Source organism: Dicentrarchus labrax, unplaced genomic scaffold (assembly GCF_905237075.1).
Source record: "Dicentrarchus labrax unplaced genomic scaffold, dlabrax2021, whole genome shotgun sequence".
Classification (NCBI taxonomy): domain Eukaryota; kingdom Metazoa; phylum Chordata; class Actinopteri; family Moronidae; genus Dicentrarchus; species Dicentrarchus labrax.
Genome location: NW_026136711.1, coordinates 20,963,070 through 20,982,476, shown reverse-complemented (window position 1 = coordinate 20,982,476; position 19,407 = coordinate 20,963,070). Strand labels below are relative to the sequence as shown.

The 19,407-nt window shown below is 38.7% G+C and overlaps 1 protein-coding gene across 1 annotated transcript; it reads left to right on the top strand.

Moving 5' to 3' along the window:
• The first annotated feature begins 1,805 nt into the window (after window positions 1-1,805).
• LOC127371445 (myosin heavy chain, fast skeletal muscle-like) lies at window positions 1,806-18,003 on the top strand. The gene is made up of 41 exons (XM_051414252.1): window positions 1,806-1,873; window positions 1,998-2,035; window positions 2,178-2,390; window positions 2,505-2,648; window positions 2,736-2,892; window positions 3,137-3,164; window positions 3,281-3,386; window positions 3,471-3,563; window positions 3,809-3,872; window positions 3,961-4,059; window positions 4,614-4,717; window positions 4,907-5,045; window positions 5,920-6,038; window positions 6,133-6,282; window positions 6,365-6,535; window positions 6,625-6,928; window positions 7,186-7,256; window positions 7,673-7,760; window positions 7,960-8,077; window positions 8,161-8,284; window positions 8,376-8,512; window positions 9,845-10,100; window positions 10,197-10,439; window positions 10,528-10,704; window positions 10,801-10,946; window positions 11,029-11,119; window positions 11,533-11,922; window positions 12,029-12,155; window positions 12,276-12,394; window positions 12,497-12,693; window positions 12,876-13,059; window positions 13,140-13,305; window positions 13,551-13,675; window positions 13,783-14,091; window positions 14,180-14,383; window positions 14,468-14,593; window positions 15,075-15,245; window positions 16,590-16,694; window positions 17,376-17,471; window positions 17,630-17,761; window positions 17,887-18,003. The coding sequence occupies exons 3-41, from the start codon at window positions 2,187-2,189 to the stop codon at window positions 17,902-17,904; spliced, it is 5,802 nt and encodes a 1,933-aa protein (XP_051270212.1). The 5' UTR covers window positions 1,806-1,873; window positions 1,998-2,035; window positions 2,178-2,186; the 3' UTR covers window positions 17,905-18,003.
• Window positions 18,004-19,407: the final 1,404 nt, after the last annotated feature.

Below are 19,407 nucleotides of genomic sequence, written 5' to 3'. Positions count from 1 at the left end.
TTTATTACACACAAGAGAATATTAGATGTTTTGGAATTCAAAAATATCTTGGCCTCCATGAAAACCTGACACTGTTTACCTAACCCAACAGGTGGTCTATTAAGCAGACAAGCTGTTAATCTGTTTTCATTAGTTGAGGGCTTATAATCAAACCAATTCAGAAAATAGAGCATGCTGTAATAGCCAACCACTTGAGTTTTTTTTAGCGTAGAGAATTATATTGGCTACGTTTTTATGTGTGGGTAATATGAAATTAGCGCAGCTGCACCCTATCTATCTCTTTTAATCTTATATGTGAAAGTGAGCTTCCAAGGTATTTCATTTGCTTCACTTAGAGACCTGTCCCCGTCCTGTTGTAGAGTGCAAAGAGTTTTACTCGTGTTTACCAGATTCCCTACCTTTTCTCTTCCTGTTTTCTTCTTACTCACATTAACAACACACTGGTCATTACAGTACTGACTTACACAACACAATAAACATAATTTCATATAACTATAATGGTAACATACTCAAAACGTTATTGCAAATGGATATTTACTGAAGCTGTACAGGAAACTCTGCACAAAATGATGATGGATATTAATGGTAACTGAGAAACCAAAAGAAATTCTCATTGCATAATTTCTGTTCTCCAATATTATATTTTTCTGACTGAAATGGTATGATGAATAGTTCATCTGACCATTATTATCACCACCGTCTCCGAGTGTCAACCAGTGCACTGCACTTACTCAGTTACAACAGTTAGGAAAGATAAATAGCATTTTTCTTTCTGTAAAGTATACATGAACCATGAACCACACAGTAACACATACCTCATTTTGGGTGTAGCATCAGAGGCCCCAACGGGAACCAAACAATAAGCAATGCTAACACCATGCACCCATCAAACTCATCAAACTACAGAGGAAGAGAATCATACTTCTACAGATCTCTTCTTACCACGATACAGAACCTAACTAAATTCAACTTAGTGAGTTTATGACTTAGTCACAATACTGATACAGGAATAAGCAGCTTTACAGGCTGGAATTTCTTTGGAGGTGCTTAGTAACAGTATGCTGAAATACATCCGACATGTAATTAACAGAAGCGTTCAATGCATTTGTCAACAATTGCAAAAGTAAGAGCTTGGGCATTTGTGAGCTGGAGGCTATATTTGCTTTAAGTCCTAATAAGACTGTAAAGAGAGGCCAGACATATTGAATATCGCCTTTTATTGCAACTCAATCACACCACAAGAGAATACTTTCACAGCAGTCTAGGTGTCATCTTTCTTTGGAGAGAAAGCACAACAGTATAATGGACCATAATGGGATCCTAAATTAGCCTCGACTAAACACTTGGTCCTATTCTCAAGAGATGCTTGAAACAATGTCACTGCCAAAGGTTTGTTTGATGGCATAACAGACTTAAATTTGTGCATGTAGATCGAAAACATGATCCCATAAAAATAGTTTCTGGCCCACATTGAGTAAGATATTGAGTAGTAGCTTAATTCCTGATTTTCATTTGTACAAAAAAGTCCTATAGTAGCTCAGAAATACAGTAAATACTGTATACCACTTATTCCTTCAAGTTGAACCACTTGTACAAAGTAGGACATATTGAGGTGTTAAACTGCAGAGTATTTGTTGGGTTTTTGACAGGAACCTGCAATTCTGATCTGGGGTTTAATTTAATATTTGTTTTTGTATTGTACAGGATAGGGTGTCACCCGTTGGGGTGATGGGGCCATCTGATATCGTTCTTCTAAGAGAAGCTCAGTGACCTAAACAGGAGGGCTGCTCCTCCATGGTGTCCGGAGATTTCAGTATAAAAGAAGCACTCCCGGACTCGTCAAAGGTTGTGGACTGACAAGCTGCCAACAGAGGTGAGTCTTTTATCACACTGCAGTGATCAGTGCTTTTAGTATTTTTTCAAAAGTAGTTCTTTGTCACAATTGCAAAATGTTGCTTTAGTAAGGCTTGCATGTTTTTCTTTTCTTTTTTTTTTAGTATCCACGAAACAGCTGCATCACTTGGGAACATAATAGGTAAAGACATTCATGCATATAGTGACTTGACTTAATAAAGGGTATCAACTCAAATTAAAGATATTATTTATATATATATATTATATTAATTAGCCATCAATTGAAAATTGTATTCTTTAATTTGTACTTTTATTATTTTAAGACAGCTGCCATGAGTTCGGACGCAGAAATGGAGTGTTTTGGCCCGGCGGCCATTTACCTCCGGAAATCTGAAAGGGAGAGAATAGAGGCTCAAAACACTCCCTTTGATGCCAAAATAGCTTTTTACGTGGTGGAGCCATCTCAGATGTATCTGAAGGGGAAACTAGTGAAGAAGGAGGGTGGCAAAGCCACAGTTGAAATTGATGGCGGCAAGGTATGTAGACATCTATTGTCATATAAAACAGTTAACACAAGTAAAGGAAATTCTCAAACTTTATTTTATAATGGTGCACATTCTTAGAAGTAATTCTTCACTATTTTGTTGCAGACCCTTACTGTAAAGGACGATGACATCTTCCCCATGAATCCTCCAAAGTTCGATAAGATTGAGGACATGGCCATGATGACCCACCTCAGCGAGCCTTCTGTGCTGTATAACCTCAAAGAGCGTTATGCAGCATGGATGATCTACGTGAGTTTGACCTGATCATCACATCAGTAGATAAAAACATGACTACAAAAAGATGTGTAGTGGTAAAAATCCTCTCTGTCTCCACAGACCTACTCAGGGCTGTTCTGTGTCACTGTGAACCCCTACAAGTGGCTCCCAGTGTACGACTCAGTGGTTGTATCAGCATACAGAGGCAAAAAGAGGATTGAGGCTCCACCCCACATCTTCTCCATCTCAGACAATGCCTATCAGTTCATGCTCCAAGGTATCAATCAGTTTTTTATCTACAATCTTTCCTGAGAAGCCAATCTATAAGAGGAGCCAGCCTTTTAAAGTGATGCACTGTTTTGATATCTATAGCAGATAACAGTTTGTTGTCACTTATAAACACACAGTTTAAGGTGACACTTTGACTTCTGTAATATTAAAATGTATAATTCAATCATACTATAAAAGAAAAATGAATGCAATAATACAGTATGTGTGTTCAAATGTCATTCTCTCAACAGATAATGAGAATCAGTCAATCCTGATTACGTAAGTCTTTGGCTTAAGAGAGTTATTCTAGACTGATATAACTCAGACTGATTATTTCTGTACTGTATTATGTCTGACTTACACCAACGCGTGTCATATAACTGTCTGCATTTTAGCGGAGAATCCGGCGCTGGAAAGACTGTCAACACAAAACGTGTCATCCAGTACTTTGCGACAATCGCAGTGTCTGGAGCAAAGAAAGCAGAGCAAGGAAAGATGCAGGTTAATAATGTGATAAACTGTACATGTGTATTATTATCTATGAAAATGTAAATACAAACACATGTCATGTAACATTGTTTTAAGGGGTCACTGGAGGATCAAATCATTGCAGCCAACCCCCTACTGGAGGCTTATGGTAATGCCAAAACTGTGAGGAATGACAACTCATCCCGCTTTGTAAGTTTTGGTTTCACAAAATCGTAATGCTTTAAAATTGTGTTTAAGATGGTTTGCTAGTCTTCTATCCTACGTATTTCCATTTGTCTTTATATATGCTGGTGTTAATATAGCCCTATATGTTTTTGCAAGTGGAAAGTTCTGCAATAGGATTCAAATAACAACATTAATACCAAGTGTAAGGCACCTGTACTAGGAGAGTGACTCACAAATATGCCCACACTGATAACTGCATTCTTTTGTAGGGTAAATTTATCAGAATCCATTTTGGATCAACTGGAAAGTTGGCTTCAGCTGATATTGAAACATGTAAGGGTTCCAGCCTTTCATTATCTCCATTATCCTGAAGTTTTGATGAAAGGACAACCTGTAAACTAGCTTCCTGCTTTCTTTACAGATTTGCTGGAGAAGTCTCGAGTGACGTTCCAGCTGTCTGCTGAAAGGAGCTACCACATCTTCTATCAGCTGATGACAGGCCACAAACCTGAGCTGATAGGTGAGCAGTTTAGCTATATATCATTTTATAGAATAAATATAAACCGATCAGGCATAACATTATGATGGCATGGCACGCTGGTGGTCATGATGTTATGCAGCCCAATATGCAACAAACTGTGATGCACTGTGTGTTCTGACACCTTTCTATCAGAACCAGCATTAACCTTTTCAGCAAACGTGCATTAGTAAATCTTGGCCGTCCATGACCCTGTCTCTGGTTCACCGCTTTTCCTTCCTTGGACCACTTTAAAGAGGTACTGACTACTGCAGACTGGAAACACCTCACCAGAGCTGCAGTTTTGGAGATGCTCTGACCCAGTCGTCTAGCCATCACAATCTGGCCCTTGTCAAAGTCGCTCAAATCCTCACGCTACCCATTTTTCTGCTTCTAACACATCAACTTTGAGGACAAAATGTTCCCTTGCGGCCCAATATATCCCACCCACTGACAGGTGTCAGGATAACCAGATAATCACTGTTATTCACTGTTATGGCTGATCAGTATATGCTTCAACTGGTTCTGTGTAATGAAACACAATAAATATATTTCAGATGCTCTCCTCATCTCCAACAACCCATATGACTTTCCCATGATCAGTCATGGTGAAATCACTGTCAAGAGTATTGATGACATTGAGGAGTTTGTTGCCACTGATGTGAGTACATATTCTACAAAATCTAAAACATTAAAAGTTACATTTTAACCTTAAAGTGATTAAAGTGTCATTGTGATGTTTTGTTGGATCAACAGTGAACCATTAAACCTTTGTTTGTAATGAGAATCCTTTACTGAAAGGCCAAAACATTGTAAATAACCTAAGTGATAAATCTGATTCATCATGCAGACTGCCATTGACATCCTGGGCTTCAGTGCAGAAGAGAAGATGGGTATTTACAAGCTGACTGGAGCTGTGATGCATCATGGAAACATGAAATTCAAGCAGAAACAGCGTGAAGAGCAGGCTGAACCTGACGGCACTGAGGGTAAATGCTGGGCAAAGTTTCTTAATGACTGTGCGACCATTTTATTATTACGAACATACTGTACTGTACACATTACACAATGAATCAAATTTCCAATTATAGAATATAGTATTTGTTTATTCAGTCATCCTTTCATAGTGAGAATGATTGCATTGTAAAAGTTAGGGTGCCTAGGGTCTTGCAGCAGGTCTTGGTTTACCCTTAAAGGGACAGTTCCCCCCAAAATCAAAAATACATACTTACCTGTTGTACTATTTATCCATCTAGATTGTTTTGTTGTCAGTTGCGGAGTTTTGGAGATATTGGCCATAGTCACGTCTACCTTCTCTTGAAGTGCCAAAAAAATACATTTGAAAAACTCAACAGCAATGTCTCTTTCCAGAGGTAATGACCTGGTTACTTGAGATAACCCACAGACCTTGTTGTGAACAGTTTTATGCAGGAACTATTTTCTATTTTCTTATAGTATGTATTTTACTTTAAAATATGGATTTTTGATTTTGGGGTGAACTGTCCCTTTACAGCCAGGGTAAAGAGTTGAAGTAGTGTTGGCATCTGATATGGATGCCTCCTAGATGCTTCGCAAGGAATGTATTCTAGACACATCAAGGAGACCCTGGGGAAGGCCCAGAAAATGCCAGATCCCACCTTGCCCGGGAATGCCTCAGGATTCCCGAGGAGGAGCTGGAGGGTTTGGCTATGGAGAACAATGTTTCTGCTACTCTGCTTAGCCTACTGTTACAGTGACCTGGATCCAAATACGCAGCACAGGATGAATGGATGAATTTTGTAAAAATCATCACCAATCATGTTTGTAACTTATTAGTATCATTTAGTGATGTGGGTAATCTTGTGTGGTTTCTGTTTTTATCAGAGGCTGATAAAATCGCCTACCTCATGGGCCTGAATTCTGCTGATATGCTGAAGGCTTTATGTTACCCAAGAGTCAAGGTTGGCAATGAAATGGTGGTTAAAGGTCAAACTGTGCCACAGGTAATTTACATAAAGATATTAGTTCATGAATGTAAATGTAATAATTAATATAAAACCACTTGTTTCATATAACCGCAACTCTTTCACTCTGTAGGTGCATAATTCAGTGATGGCTCTCTCCAAGTCTGTCTATGAGAAGATGTTCTTATGGATGGTCGTCAGAATCAATGAGATGTTGGACACCAAGCAGCCCCGAAACTTTTTCATCGGCGTCTTAGACATTGCAGGGTTTGAAATCTTTGATGTAAGTGAATAACACGTTGTACTTATTAAGTGGCAACCAGCCCAATGAAGATTTGACACTGGATCTTTTTTATTACCTCAAGTTCAACAGCTTGGAGCAGCTGTGCATCAACTTCACCAATGAAAAACTGCAACAGTTTTTCAACCACCACATGTTTGTCCTGGAGCAAGAAGAGTACAAGAAAGAGGGAATTGAGTGGGAGTTCATTGACTTTGGTATGGACTTGGCTGCCTGCATTGAGCTTATTGAGAAGGTAATAATAATAAAAGTAAAATAATCATCCTCACCATGCTCAGACAGTACAGGATTTAAATTTTGTAATATTTGTGTTATCGCTTACAGCCAATGGGCATCTTCTCCATCCTTGAAGAGGAGTGCATGTTCCCTAAGGCTACAGACATCACCTTCAAGAACAAACTGTATGACCAGCATCTTGGTAAAACCAAGTCCTTTGAGAAGCCTAAGCCTGCCAAAGGCAAAGCTGAGGCCCATTTCTCCCTGGTGCACTATGCTGGCACTGTTGATTATAATGTCAGTGGCTGGCTGGATAAGAACAAGGACCCCCTGAACGACTCAGTGGTTCAGCTCTACCAGAAGTCTGCAGTCAAGCTGTTGGCTCACCTCTATGCTTCACATGCCTCCGATGGTAGGGTGTTTTTTTAACATACTACACAACATGTAAGATGGAAAAGAATGTACTTTATCGAGGTAATTTCAGCAAGACATCACCAGTTAATTTCTTAGTTAGTTCTTTACAGAAAACAAGTCAGGGAAGCTGTGGGGGTTTATACAAAGTCACCCTCAAACAATTTAAGATGAACTATAAAGAGTATCAAAGTATCAAACTTATAATTTATATACCACATTGCAAAATAAAAATAAAACTGGAAATGCTTTTTACAGATGGCAAAAGTGGAAAGAAGGCTGGCAAGAAGAAGGGTGGCTCCTTCCAGACAGTATCGGCACTCTTCAGGGTAATTTTTATTTTTTACATTTTATGGTCACTGTTAGATACTTACATGATTAACTCTGTGTCCTGAGCCTCAAACACTAATATTTACATAAGAAACAGTTTATCAGTGATAGATTTCTTCTTGTAGCTAGGCTAGATTTTTTACCTAAATGCACATAACTGCAGATCGAGGTAGTGTATTGATTAGTGAGACCTTCAACAAGGGTGGTCTGGGTTCAAATGCCAAATGACAAATTTCTTGCCCAGATTATCTGTAAAACATTTATTAGTGACAAAAAAGGTATAAACTAAAACTTTAGCGCACAATTTTTTATATTTTGTGTGGTTATGTTATCCAAACGTTATGATGTAAAGTAGAATAGTCTTGTCAGACTGAACATTTTGGGGAAAACAGAAATTGTTTTTGTCCATCAACAGGAAAACTTGGGCAAGCTGATGACCAACTTAAGGAGCACTCACCCACACTTTGTGCGCTGTTTGATTCCCAATGAATCAAAAACACCAGGTAGGTCCCATTCCTCACAACCATTCAGATTAGAGAGGTCTTTATGTCTCACTCACATTCATCTGCTGGTTAGCCTGGCTATCCCAGAGTTGCTCTTTCAAAGCAAGGCAATGTCTGCAAATGACACACCTCCACAATACCACTGACGTGTGCAAGGACCTAATGTCTATCACGTTGGGTGTCCTTGTTACTGTTTAAGGTCTCATGGAGAACTTCCTGGTCATCCACCAGTTGAGGTGTAACGGTGTGCTGGAAGGTATCAGGATCTGCAGGAAAGGTTTTCCCAGCAGAATCCTGTATGGTGACTTCAAGCAGAGGTACAGTAACTATTTCTGAACCTCATTGTCAACATATGTGGATTCTGTTCTGCTGATGATCTAATTTAAGTAAATCCTTTCAGATACAAAGTACTGAATGCTAGCGTCATCCCTGAGGGACAGTTCATTGACAACAAGAAAGCCTCAGAAAAACTACTTCAATCCATAAGCGTGGACAAATCACAGTACAGATTTGGCCATACAAAGGTAAATGAACACACTTCATGATATAATGAAATCACTGTGCAGCTTCAACATGAACAGTTTTGGTTAAGTCAGTGTTATTACATTCTTGTAGGTATTCTTCAAGGCTGGTCTACTGGGTACGCTTGAGGAGATGAGAGATGAGAAACTGGTTGAACTGGTCACAATGACTCAGGCTGTCTGCAGAGGTTCCCTGATGAGACGAGAATTTGTCAAAATGATGCAGAGAAGGTGGGCATAGTTTTTTGGAAGCTACAAATATACTGTGGCACTTACAGCTAAAAATAGACTGAAATAGATTGTAGATAGAAAATTTGGTATGGGTTGATATAGTGTTGGCAATAACAAAAATACATATAACTATAATTTATTTTAATGACAGATTGGTCTGACAGCATGTTTCAGTGCAGGTTTAGTTTAATGTACAGCTCACACTGATTCTTTACAGTGTATCTCAGTGGGCTTCTCATCTGGGACTGTTTTTTTTACGATCCAGTCCAGTGCAAACATAAAGTGTGATTGCATCACAGGAATGTTTTGTTTTTTTGCTTATACCCTGGACATTGCATCAGTTACTGTCAAAGGAAATTATTAATGCTACACAGAGCTGCAGATTTAAAAGATGACTGAATGAGTAAAATTATTGAGGCTATGAAGTGAAATACTTCTTATTGCAAGATACTGTATTATCTACATTATGTTGTGCAGGTTATGTCAGTTGTTTAAGCAGCATTAAGCAGCCTCCAAGAACTATAATTGAATGCAGTTACTGGAGGACTGATTTGCTGTTGTAGAGTCTGACTCTGAGCTAGTGTATGGGGATGCGTAGGGTTGCTTCAAAGAGGTTGCTCCTGGCTCATAAATAATACAGTTTAGTACAGTAGGTGCTGTAGCAGTGGTGGGGAAAGTATATGTCTGACATCCTAATGAGATCCAAAGAGACACAGAAGTCTGCTCCTCTAGCTTTGCAGACTACAGGAATAAATGATTTAAATTGTGGTCTTATTTCCTGACAAGATTGAATCAATGTGAGTTTTTTTTATTTATTTTTTAAACTCCAAAATAAGTCAAGACTAGATGATATATATACTTTTTGGATGCACTACATCATGCAGTGGACTATTAGAGGGGCCTTCTACATGTGTCCTCTTTCTTTATTTCGATTACTTAGTTTAAACTTTGTATTGTAGGGACAAGGAAAGAGACATCTGTGTAACTTTACTAAACAGATTTTGCTCTCTTGTTAATGTGCTGTAGGCTCTGACTGTGTTTTCCATGGAGTGTCAGGGTCAGGTTTCAGAGACCTACCTGTTAATCTCTACCTAGCCGCAGTTCTTGATCAGATAGACCACATGATCTCTTTCCTACTCTGGAAGAAAGAGCAGAGAAGAGGTGGTTACACTGGGTTGGTCAGATCTATAGGTACAAAAAGGGATGTCAGGGATGCAGCAATTATAAGTAGTTTGAACTGCACTTTTGAATCTTTTTTTCTTAAATTACTGTGTGTTTTCTATTAAACTGGGCAAGATAAAGATATTAGATCTTTCTGTCTTTAATCAACAGAGAGGCCATTTACTCCATCCAGTACAACATCCGCTCGTTCATGAATGTCAAAACCTGGCCATGGATGAAGCTGTACTTCAAGATTAAGCCTCTGCTGAAGAGTGCAGAGACTGAAAAAGAGATGGCCCAAATGAAAGAGGACTTTGAAAAGATGAAAGAGGACCTAGCAAAGGCTCTGGCTAAGAAGAAAGAACTGGAGGAGAAGATGGTTACCATCCTACAGGAGAAGAATGACTTGCAGCTACAAATTCAGTCTGTATGTTAAAAAGAAAGAGGGATTTGCTTTTTTCAGAGATCATGGTTTTTAAAGGTAAATAAATATTATTTAAATTGTATGTCCTATCACATCTAGGAAAATGAAAACCTCAGCGATGCAGAGGAAAGGTGTGAGGGGCTCATTAAAGCAAAAATCCAGTTTGAGGCCAAACTCAAAGAGACAGCTGAGAGACTGGAGGATGAGGAGGAAATGAATGCTGAGCTGACAGCGAAGAAGAGGAAGCTGGAGGATGAGTGCTCTGAGTTGAAGAAAGATATTGATGACTTGGAGCTCACCCTGGCCAAAGTGGAAAAGGAGAAACACGCCACTGAGAACAAGGTTGGTATATCTTTCATAAGGCCTTAAATTCTGCTCTTTGCAAAATACTAATACCCTTCAAATTATTTTCACAATAATGCAAATATAGGTTAAAAACCTGGTTGAGGAAATGTCTTCTCAAGATGAGACCATTGCCAAGTTGACCAAAGAAAAGAAAGCCTTCCAAGAGGCCCATCAGCAAACCCTTGATGATCTGCAGGCAGAGGAAGACAAAGTCAACACTCTGACGAAGGCAAAAGTAAAGCTGGAGCAGCAAGTGGACGACGTAAGTCTATGTATTTGTTTGAAAGGTCAAATATAGAATCACAAAGTTATTAGATATTTCCACTGGTACTCATTACACTATATGTGAATGCACTAGATTGAAGGTTCCTTGGAGCAGGAGAAGAAACTCCGTATGGATCTTGAACGTTCAAAAAGGAAACTGGAAGGAGATCTGAAACTGGCCCATGAATCCATAATGGATCTGGAGAATGACAAGCAGCAGTCTGATGAGAAAATAAAGAAGTATGTAATCATAAGAACTTCATTCATGACCCAAAAAAGCAGCGTACATCTGTAACATGTTTCATTATTTTTGCTAACAAAGGAGGGACTTTGAGATGAGCCAGCTTCTCAGCAGGATAGAAGATGAACAGGCACTTAGTGTTCAACTTCAAAAGAAAATCAAGGAACTGCAGGTAATGTGTAAATATGTGTATGTGATTATGTAAAAAAATAATAATAATATATATATATATATATATATATATATATATATATATATATATGTAGCATTAAGGCATTTGAAAAGCTCTATGATACACTTCGGGTTAGTGAAAAGAAAATCTTCTTTTAAACATCATAATAACCTAATTGATATAGCCTTCAGTTGAGACTTTTAAGTGTCCTGTCATGTAACTGCTATTTCACAGGCCTTTTTCCTTCGACAAAATAATAAATATAAGACACAAGAAGAGCAAAGTAGATTTTCTCTGTATAATCATGAGTTACATTGGCTTATTTTTTGATAATACAATTTACAGTTGTAGTAGTTGTGGACCCAAAAAAGACAAATTAAACCTACTGTTACTCTAAACTTATTACTCTAAAGGCTCGTATTGAGGAGCTGGAGGAAGAGATTGAGGCTGAGCGGGCTGCACGGGCCAAGGTTGAGAAGCAGAGGTCTGACCTCTCCAGGGAACTTGAGGAGATCAGCGAGAGGCTGGAAGAAGCTGGTGGAGCAACATCTGTTCAGATCGAGATGAGCAAGAAGCGTGACGGCGAGTTTCAGAAGCTGCGTCGTGACCTGGAAGAGTCCACCCTGCAGCATGAAGCCATGGCTGCAGCTCTCCGCAAGAAGCAGGCTGACAGCGTGGCAGAGCTGGGAGAACAGATTGATAACCTCCAGAGAGTCAAACAGAAGCTGGAGAAAGAGAAAAGTGAGTACAAGATGGAAATCGATGACCTCAGCAGCAATATGGAGTATGTCGCCAAATCAAAGGTAACTGTTTCTTTTATTTAAACACTAATAATTACCACAGTTCCATCCAAACCATATACAGAAGCATTATGACTGCAGTGAACATTGTACTGACTTGTGTCCGTAGGGTAACCTGGAGAAAATGTGCCGTTCTCTTGAGGATCAACTGAGTGAATTAAAGGCCAAGAATGACGAGCATGTGCGTCAGTTAAATGAAATGAATGTTCAAAGATCAAGACTGATGACGGAAAATGGTGAGTGTAACATCTGGGATGAGAATAATAAAACACTCTGAACCTGCAATGTTTATGTTGTTATGTAATGTCTAAGTTAGCACAAATCACTAACTAAATTTATTTGTTATTTACAATCAGGGGAATTTGGTCATCAGTTGGAGGAAAAGGAGTCTCTTGTTTCGCAGCTTACGAGGGGCAAACAGGCTTATATTCACCAGATTGAGGAGCTCAAAAGGCATCTTGAGGAAGAAGTGAAGGTATTGCAGTATTGTCTTGTTTAATGTTGCAACAAATTATTTAATATATTTCTTTATAGGAAGAAATTTGATTTGCCACATTATGTATTATGTCATTATTAGGCCAAGAACGCCCTGGCTCATGGTGTTCAGTCATCTCGTCATGACTGCGACCTGCTCAGAGAGCAGTATGAGGAGGAGCAGGAGGCTAAGTCTGAGCTGCAGCGTGCATTGTCCAAGGCCAACAGTGAGGTGGCTCAGTGGAGAGCCAAATACGAGACTGATGCCATTCAGCGCACTGAGGAGCTGGAGGAGGCCAAGTAAGTCATTACAATTTTAGCTTTATATAAAGAATATCAATGACACATTAAAGCTCTTCAACTGCAGCATTGAACACACTTTCAGTTGGTTGTTTGGGAGAGATACACTTACATAGGAGCTTGGGTCTGATATTATACTGTAGCACATGCATCGATACCTCATCAACAACATGTTTTAACAGGAAAAAGCTTGCCCAGCGTCTTCAGGATGCAGAGGAATCTATTGAGGCTGTGAATGCAAAATGTGCCTCTCTGGAAAAGACAAAACAGAGACTGCAGGGTGAAGTGGAAGACCTGATGATTGATGTGGAGAGAGCTAATGCTTTGGCTGCTAACCTCGACAAGAAGCAAAGGAACTTTGACAAGGTTAGATACTAAATTATAAACTGTTTCAGTAGGTTAAAGTGAGATGACAGAAAACACTGATTTATTTTTTACATGTTCAGGTTCTTGCTGAGTGGAAGCAGAAGTATGAGGAGAGCCAGGCAGAGCTGGAGGGATCTCAGAAGGAGGCTCGCGCTTTAAGCACAGAAATGTTTAAAATGAAAAATTCATATGAAGAAGCTCTGGACCACCTAGAGACCCTGAAGAGGGAGAACAAGAACCTGCAACGTAAGACAACAAATCCTGTGTGATTGTTTACAATAATTATATTTTTTTCCAAATATATGACACATTCAGGTGGGAAAGCAAAAACTTACAGCATATAGAACATTTTATGTAAGTTAAATTGGTTTCTGTATACATGACACCAAATATTGAAATTTGGCCTTCAGTGGCAGAACTGAACGGATGCATTGGTATAATTAGAACTGTTAATTTTGTTAATGTCCTTTTTTTGTTTGTTTGTTTTTTAGAGGAAATCACTGATTTGACTGAGCACATTGGTGAATCGGGGAAGACAATTCATGAGCTGGAAAAGGGAAAGAAGACGGCCGAGAATGAAAAAGCAGAAATCCAGACTGCCCTAGAGGAGGCAGAGGTATTTAAGATGACTTATATGCAAAGCAAAATCCAAACAACCTCAACAACAATGATTGCAACCTTCTGATATACTTCTTAGACTTACACTTACATTTAATTTTGTAGGCTACACTGGAGCATGAAGAATCAAAGATCATCCGTATCCAGCTGGAGCTCACCCAGGTGAAAAATGAAATTGACAGAAAACTTGCAGAGAAGGACGAGGAGATTGAGCAGATCAAGAGGAACAGCCAGAGAGTGATTGAGTCCATGCAGAGCACTTTGGACGCTGAGGTCAGGAGCAGAAACGATGCCATGAGAGTCAAGAAGAAGATGGAGGGAGACCTCAATGAGATGGAGATTCAGCTTGGCCATGCCAACCGCCAGGCAGCTGAAGCCCAGAAACATCTGAGAAATGTCCAGGGACAGCTTAAGGTATACCAACGGAAGCATTTGTGGCATCTTGCTTCAGAAAGTATCTGAAAATGTTTCCTGATACATCTCTCAATGTTTTACAATTCAGGATGCCCTGCTGCACCTTGATGAGGCTATTAGAAGTCAGGAAGACATGAAGGAGCAGGTCGCCATGGTGGAGCGCAGGAACAACCTGATGCTGGCTGAGATCGAGGAGCTGAGAGCTGCACTGGAGCAGACGGATAGAAGCCGCAAAGTGGCTGAACAGGAGCTGGTTGATGCCAGCGAGCGTGTGGGACTGCTGCACTCTCAGGTATTATAACTGTATTTTATGAGTACTGACAACTTAGTAAATGTATACAAAGTTGGAAATGTCACCATATATTTTTCCCTTTAGAACACAAATCTCGTTAACACCAAGAAGAAGTTGGAAGCTGACCTTGTCCAGATCCAAGGTGAAGTGGAAGATTCTATCCAGGAAGCAAGAAATGCTGAAGAAAAGGCCAAGAAGGCCATCACTGATGTGAGTAATATTTTAGCATGTACTTACCGCTTCATTGAAAAACCAACAACAGCAGGTACAAGATTGGAGCTCAAAGTTATCTGCTTGAGACATTCCAGTGGTTACTTTGTAGTATCCTGCTGTTGAATAAGATATTTTAATTGGTTATTAATGAAAAACTAAACAGCCCTGTTGGGATGTCTTTTGTAGTGGAAAATATTCTGTGATAAATAAATACATTTTGTTCAATCAAACTGAAGCTGAGATGTTTACAATCTTAGAGTCGACAATCACAGACAGATAAAAAATACTTTAAACTTTAACAATCAGTTTACTCAAAAAGTGATCTCAGGGAATGATTGACACAAAAACAAATATTTGTGAGACAAAAGAAAATATCATTTTATGGCCACTATAAAACCATTATAACTTATATATTTGTATTTGTTTATATATACAACTGAACGCTATTCTGTTGTAACCTACTCTTTTCCATGTTTAGGCTGCCATGATGGCAGAAGAGCTGAAGAAGGAGCAGGACACCAGCTCTCATTTGGAGAGGATGAAGAAGAACCTGGAGGTGACAGTGAAGGACCTGCAGCACCGTCTGGATGAGGCTGAGAGTCTGGCCATGAAGGGCGGCAAGAAGCAGCTCCAGAAACTGGAGGCTAGAGTAAGTTCACTATATAGAAAAATATATTCATAAAAAAACATTCAAACAACCATGTTTATTTTACTGGACTATTTTCTACTTGTAACCAGTGATGGGAATAACGGCGTTATAAATAACGGTGTTACTAACGGCGTTACTTTTTTCAGTAACAAGTAATCTTATTGATTACTCTTCCCATTTTAATAACGCCGTTACCGTTACTGCCAAAAAATGCGGCGCATTACTATAATTGAAGCTGTTTTTTTCATCAGACCAACTAGATCTCTGAGCCGAGCGGCAAAGACTTTTTTTTACTGTTCTTCCTTTGTTAGTGGGCAGTGCACGAGACAAGCGCATAAATGCTGACGATTGGCTGAGGTTGAGTAAAATTTCATGGTAAGCCAATCAGAGGTAGAGTTGGGCAGGTGTTTGAAAGCACGTATAGTCGGACACACAAGGAACAACACAAGTCAGTCAACGAGAGACAGGTATGGCGAGCCCAAATAATTCCAAAAGTAGCCTTCTCTAAATGGAAGTATAGCCATTACTTTTCCCTCCAAGAAATAAAAGGAACAAATGTAATCGTGAAATGCACATTATGCTATTATTATTATGTTAGATTGAAAGCACCTCATATTGTTACACTGTTCTACTTTTTCGAGGAAAAAAATACTTTAAGTACAGTATATCTACCATTGTCTGAAGTTTTTTTTGTTTTATTTGCACTACAAAGAGTGTATATATTTGTTATTTATTTTTGGTATAGTGCTTAATAAGCATAATTTAATTTTGCCCAGTTGTGGCCTGTTGAGGGGCAATAAATATCGAAAGTTCCAACATCTATTGTGTTATTTGTATCGATCCACTATATAAACATATTATCTACATACATGGCATTTGATTGGAGGCTAGTCTCACTTTGTCCCACAGCAACATTAAGATAGTTTAGATTTGTGCACATTGTTTCTGTTAATAATATATTGTATTAAGTGTCCATTTCATTATAATATTCATATTTATCATAAATAATTGAACTGAATGTATTTAAGTTCCGTTAAAGAGGGGTGGAGGTGGGGTCACATTTGAGCATTTAAAAATGTACTTGAAAGTAACGCAATAGTTACTTTCTGAAGTAACTAGTTACTTTTATAATTTGTAACTGAGTAACTAATTTAGTTACTTTTGGAAGAAGCAACTAGTAACTGTAACTAATTACTTTTTAAAAGTAACTTGCCCAACACTGCTTGTAACATATCTGTTTACCTAATAAGCTCATAATGGATAAAATCAGAATACTGTCAGAATAATATCTGTTCAAACATATTCAGCCTTGTCACCATAAAATCTACACTTTTTATCTTCAAGGTCCGAGAGCTTGAGTCTGAGGTTGATGCTGAGCAGAAACGTGGAGCTGAAGCTGTGAAAGGCGTCCGCAAATATGAACGCAGAGTGAAGGAACTGACTTACCAGGTACAGAGAACCAAAACAATTTCACTTTAAAATGTAGTCAAACAGTGAAGCAACTGCTTATTTTGATATCATTTTGTGCGGCTGAAGACAAACAGGATGTAGAATATCTTTCAGACCCCTAGAGGGCATAAATCACCATCATAAGTCTCCAGCTCCATAGTCCTCGACATGCTGAAGTGATATAGAGTAGACCGCAGCTAAAAATAAACCACTCTATGGTTGCAGCTGCAAATCCGTGCAGTTATGTGCTTGTATTACTATGGCGGCACGTCTGCAAGTGTATGGCATTCATAGATATGTTTAACACATATTCACTATGAAAACTTGGAAAGAGGAGGAACTCTCACAGGCAGCTTGACTGACAGGGACAGCTGTGTTTTTTTATAACGTTGGAGGATTCCCTAAAGACACTGTGCCAAGTGATAAAGATGGAAATATGTAAATTTCTCTGCCGTTAATTATTTTTGCATTAATTCCCATCTTCAGTATCTGAAGGCTGTTTGGTTGTCCTGGCTCTTGTCAGTGTTTGTGAAGTGGCTCCACTGTGGAAGATGTGTGTTTGTGTGTATGAATGCGCTGTGTTCATTTAAGTGGTTTTGAAAATACACTTAAAGCACAATGGGTTGATGGTATTCGCTTTAGTGTTGGTCTCAAACAGTCTATACTGTATACCGCCTCTAGACTGAGGAGGACAAGAAGAATATTGCTCGACTTCAGGATCTGGTGGACAAGCTGCAGCTGAAAGTGAAATCCTACAAGAGGCAGGCTGAGGAAGCTGTGAGTGTGAAATATTCGACACATGCAACACAAATATGCGTCACACCAGTAACACCTTTTATAACACCAGAGGAATTGACAGCATGTTGCAGCATGATTTAAAGTGTGATTTTCATCCCGTACAACTGGGGCAAAACATCGCTTCTTTAACTTCCCAGGAGGAGCAGGCCAACAGTCACCTGTCCAGGTACAGGAAGGTGCAGCATGAGATGGAGGAAGCTGAGGAGAGAGCTGACATCGCTGAGTCTCAGGTCAACAAGCTGCGGGCCAAAAGTCGTGACATCGTCAGGGTATATTCATTTTTAACTTCCCTTCACTCAGTAGTAATTACACACTTTACACAAGGAATTTCAGTATCTTGACAAAGCATCTTCTCCTTGACCTCTAACTCCCCCCTTTCTCTTTTGTCTTAAAGGGAAAGGACGCTGAATAATGAACATCAGTCTTGACAAGACGCAGTGCAAGAAATCATACAATATGATGTTTTTGTGTGATGTGTCAAGTGTGTAAAAATAAATAAATCTGCAAGCAACCGGTTTGTCTCACTTAATTCTTAATTTCTCAAATGCTAAATAATGCTTAATTGTACACAAACATTACAAACAGCAAAGTTCAAATGTGAAGTTTTAAATAAGGATAGTACACAGACAATTGACCATATTTATCAGGCAGTGTCTCAACTCTGGGGTTTATCTGAAAACCCTACTACTTAGAATATACTGTATAGTGTGATCACACAAAAAATTACATTACAGATTATTATTACATTATTAGAGATTACATGCAGAGATTCCTTTATCATATCCACAAAATAGATGACATGAATTAGTACACTAAAGAAGACAATTACTGATATTCTTTGTACATTGAACTAAGTTAATGAACTCATCATCAAATCATCAACATTTTCAGGAGAACATAAATATAACTTAATAGTAGTGCTGTAAATAAATTGAGTGGTGAGTTAAACTGGAGATGTGTAGCTTCATCATTCAAAATAACCTGGTTGTCAACTGTCGCCTGTTATCACGTAAAAGTTCTCTAGGTTACGATAACTGCAAATCTTTGCCTTGTGGTGATAATGTTACTGACAGTCTAGTGACCTTACAGTTTTTTTATGTGCCTCAAAACATATGTCTCACCATGTCAAGTTGTGGTCATGTGATGAAAATAGACCCATTAGTGAACCACAACACACAGTGATACATCTGCTCATGCTCAGTACTTAAGCTCACGCACAAGCCGCCATGTCTCTGTTTAGGTAACTGTACTGTAAGTTAACTTTGTTATAAATAAATAAAAATTCTCAGAATATAGATGCAAGGAAATATAACTAGATACAGCATTTTACTGAAGCGCTAAAGAAAGATAAGTAATAATGACTTCACTGTACTGTAGATGTTTCAGAGTTTTAACACATTCGGCATTATATTAAAAGGTGTCTTAGTCATACATTTATTTAAAAAATACTATTGTTGAAGGTTCCACTTTAGAGATAGTTTTATTTAGAGCAGACTGCATCAAAAGGCCAAACTGTTGGCAGGAAAGAACAATTTGTATCTGGAAGGAGTAAAAAAGCTTTCAGTGTTATTATACATTATACATTAAGATATATACCATGAGAGGAGATTAAAAAAAAAGTGCTCCTATTGTGTGCAAGAAGATCCGATAAAGTGTCCTGTAGGGGCCCCATACAGCGGAGAAAACATGATGCAGTGCAATATGGGCTAGAAAATCAGTTGGCCTCTATGTTCCTCTAAATGATTAAGTAGTTAATAGTTCCCTGTGGTGACTTATTACATAGGTGTAGTAGTTATACTTAAAATTTCTGAGTCACAAAATAAAAATATTTAATCTTATCCAGGGTTTGGAACTGTTTCACCAAAAATGCATCACGACTTTCTGCTTGCTGGTGTCTCACTGCATGCAGCATTAC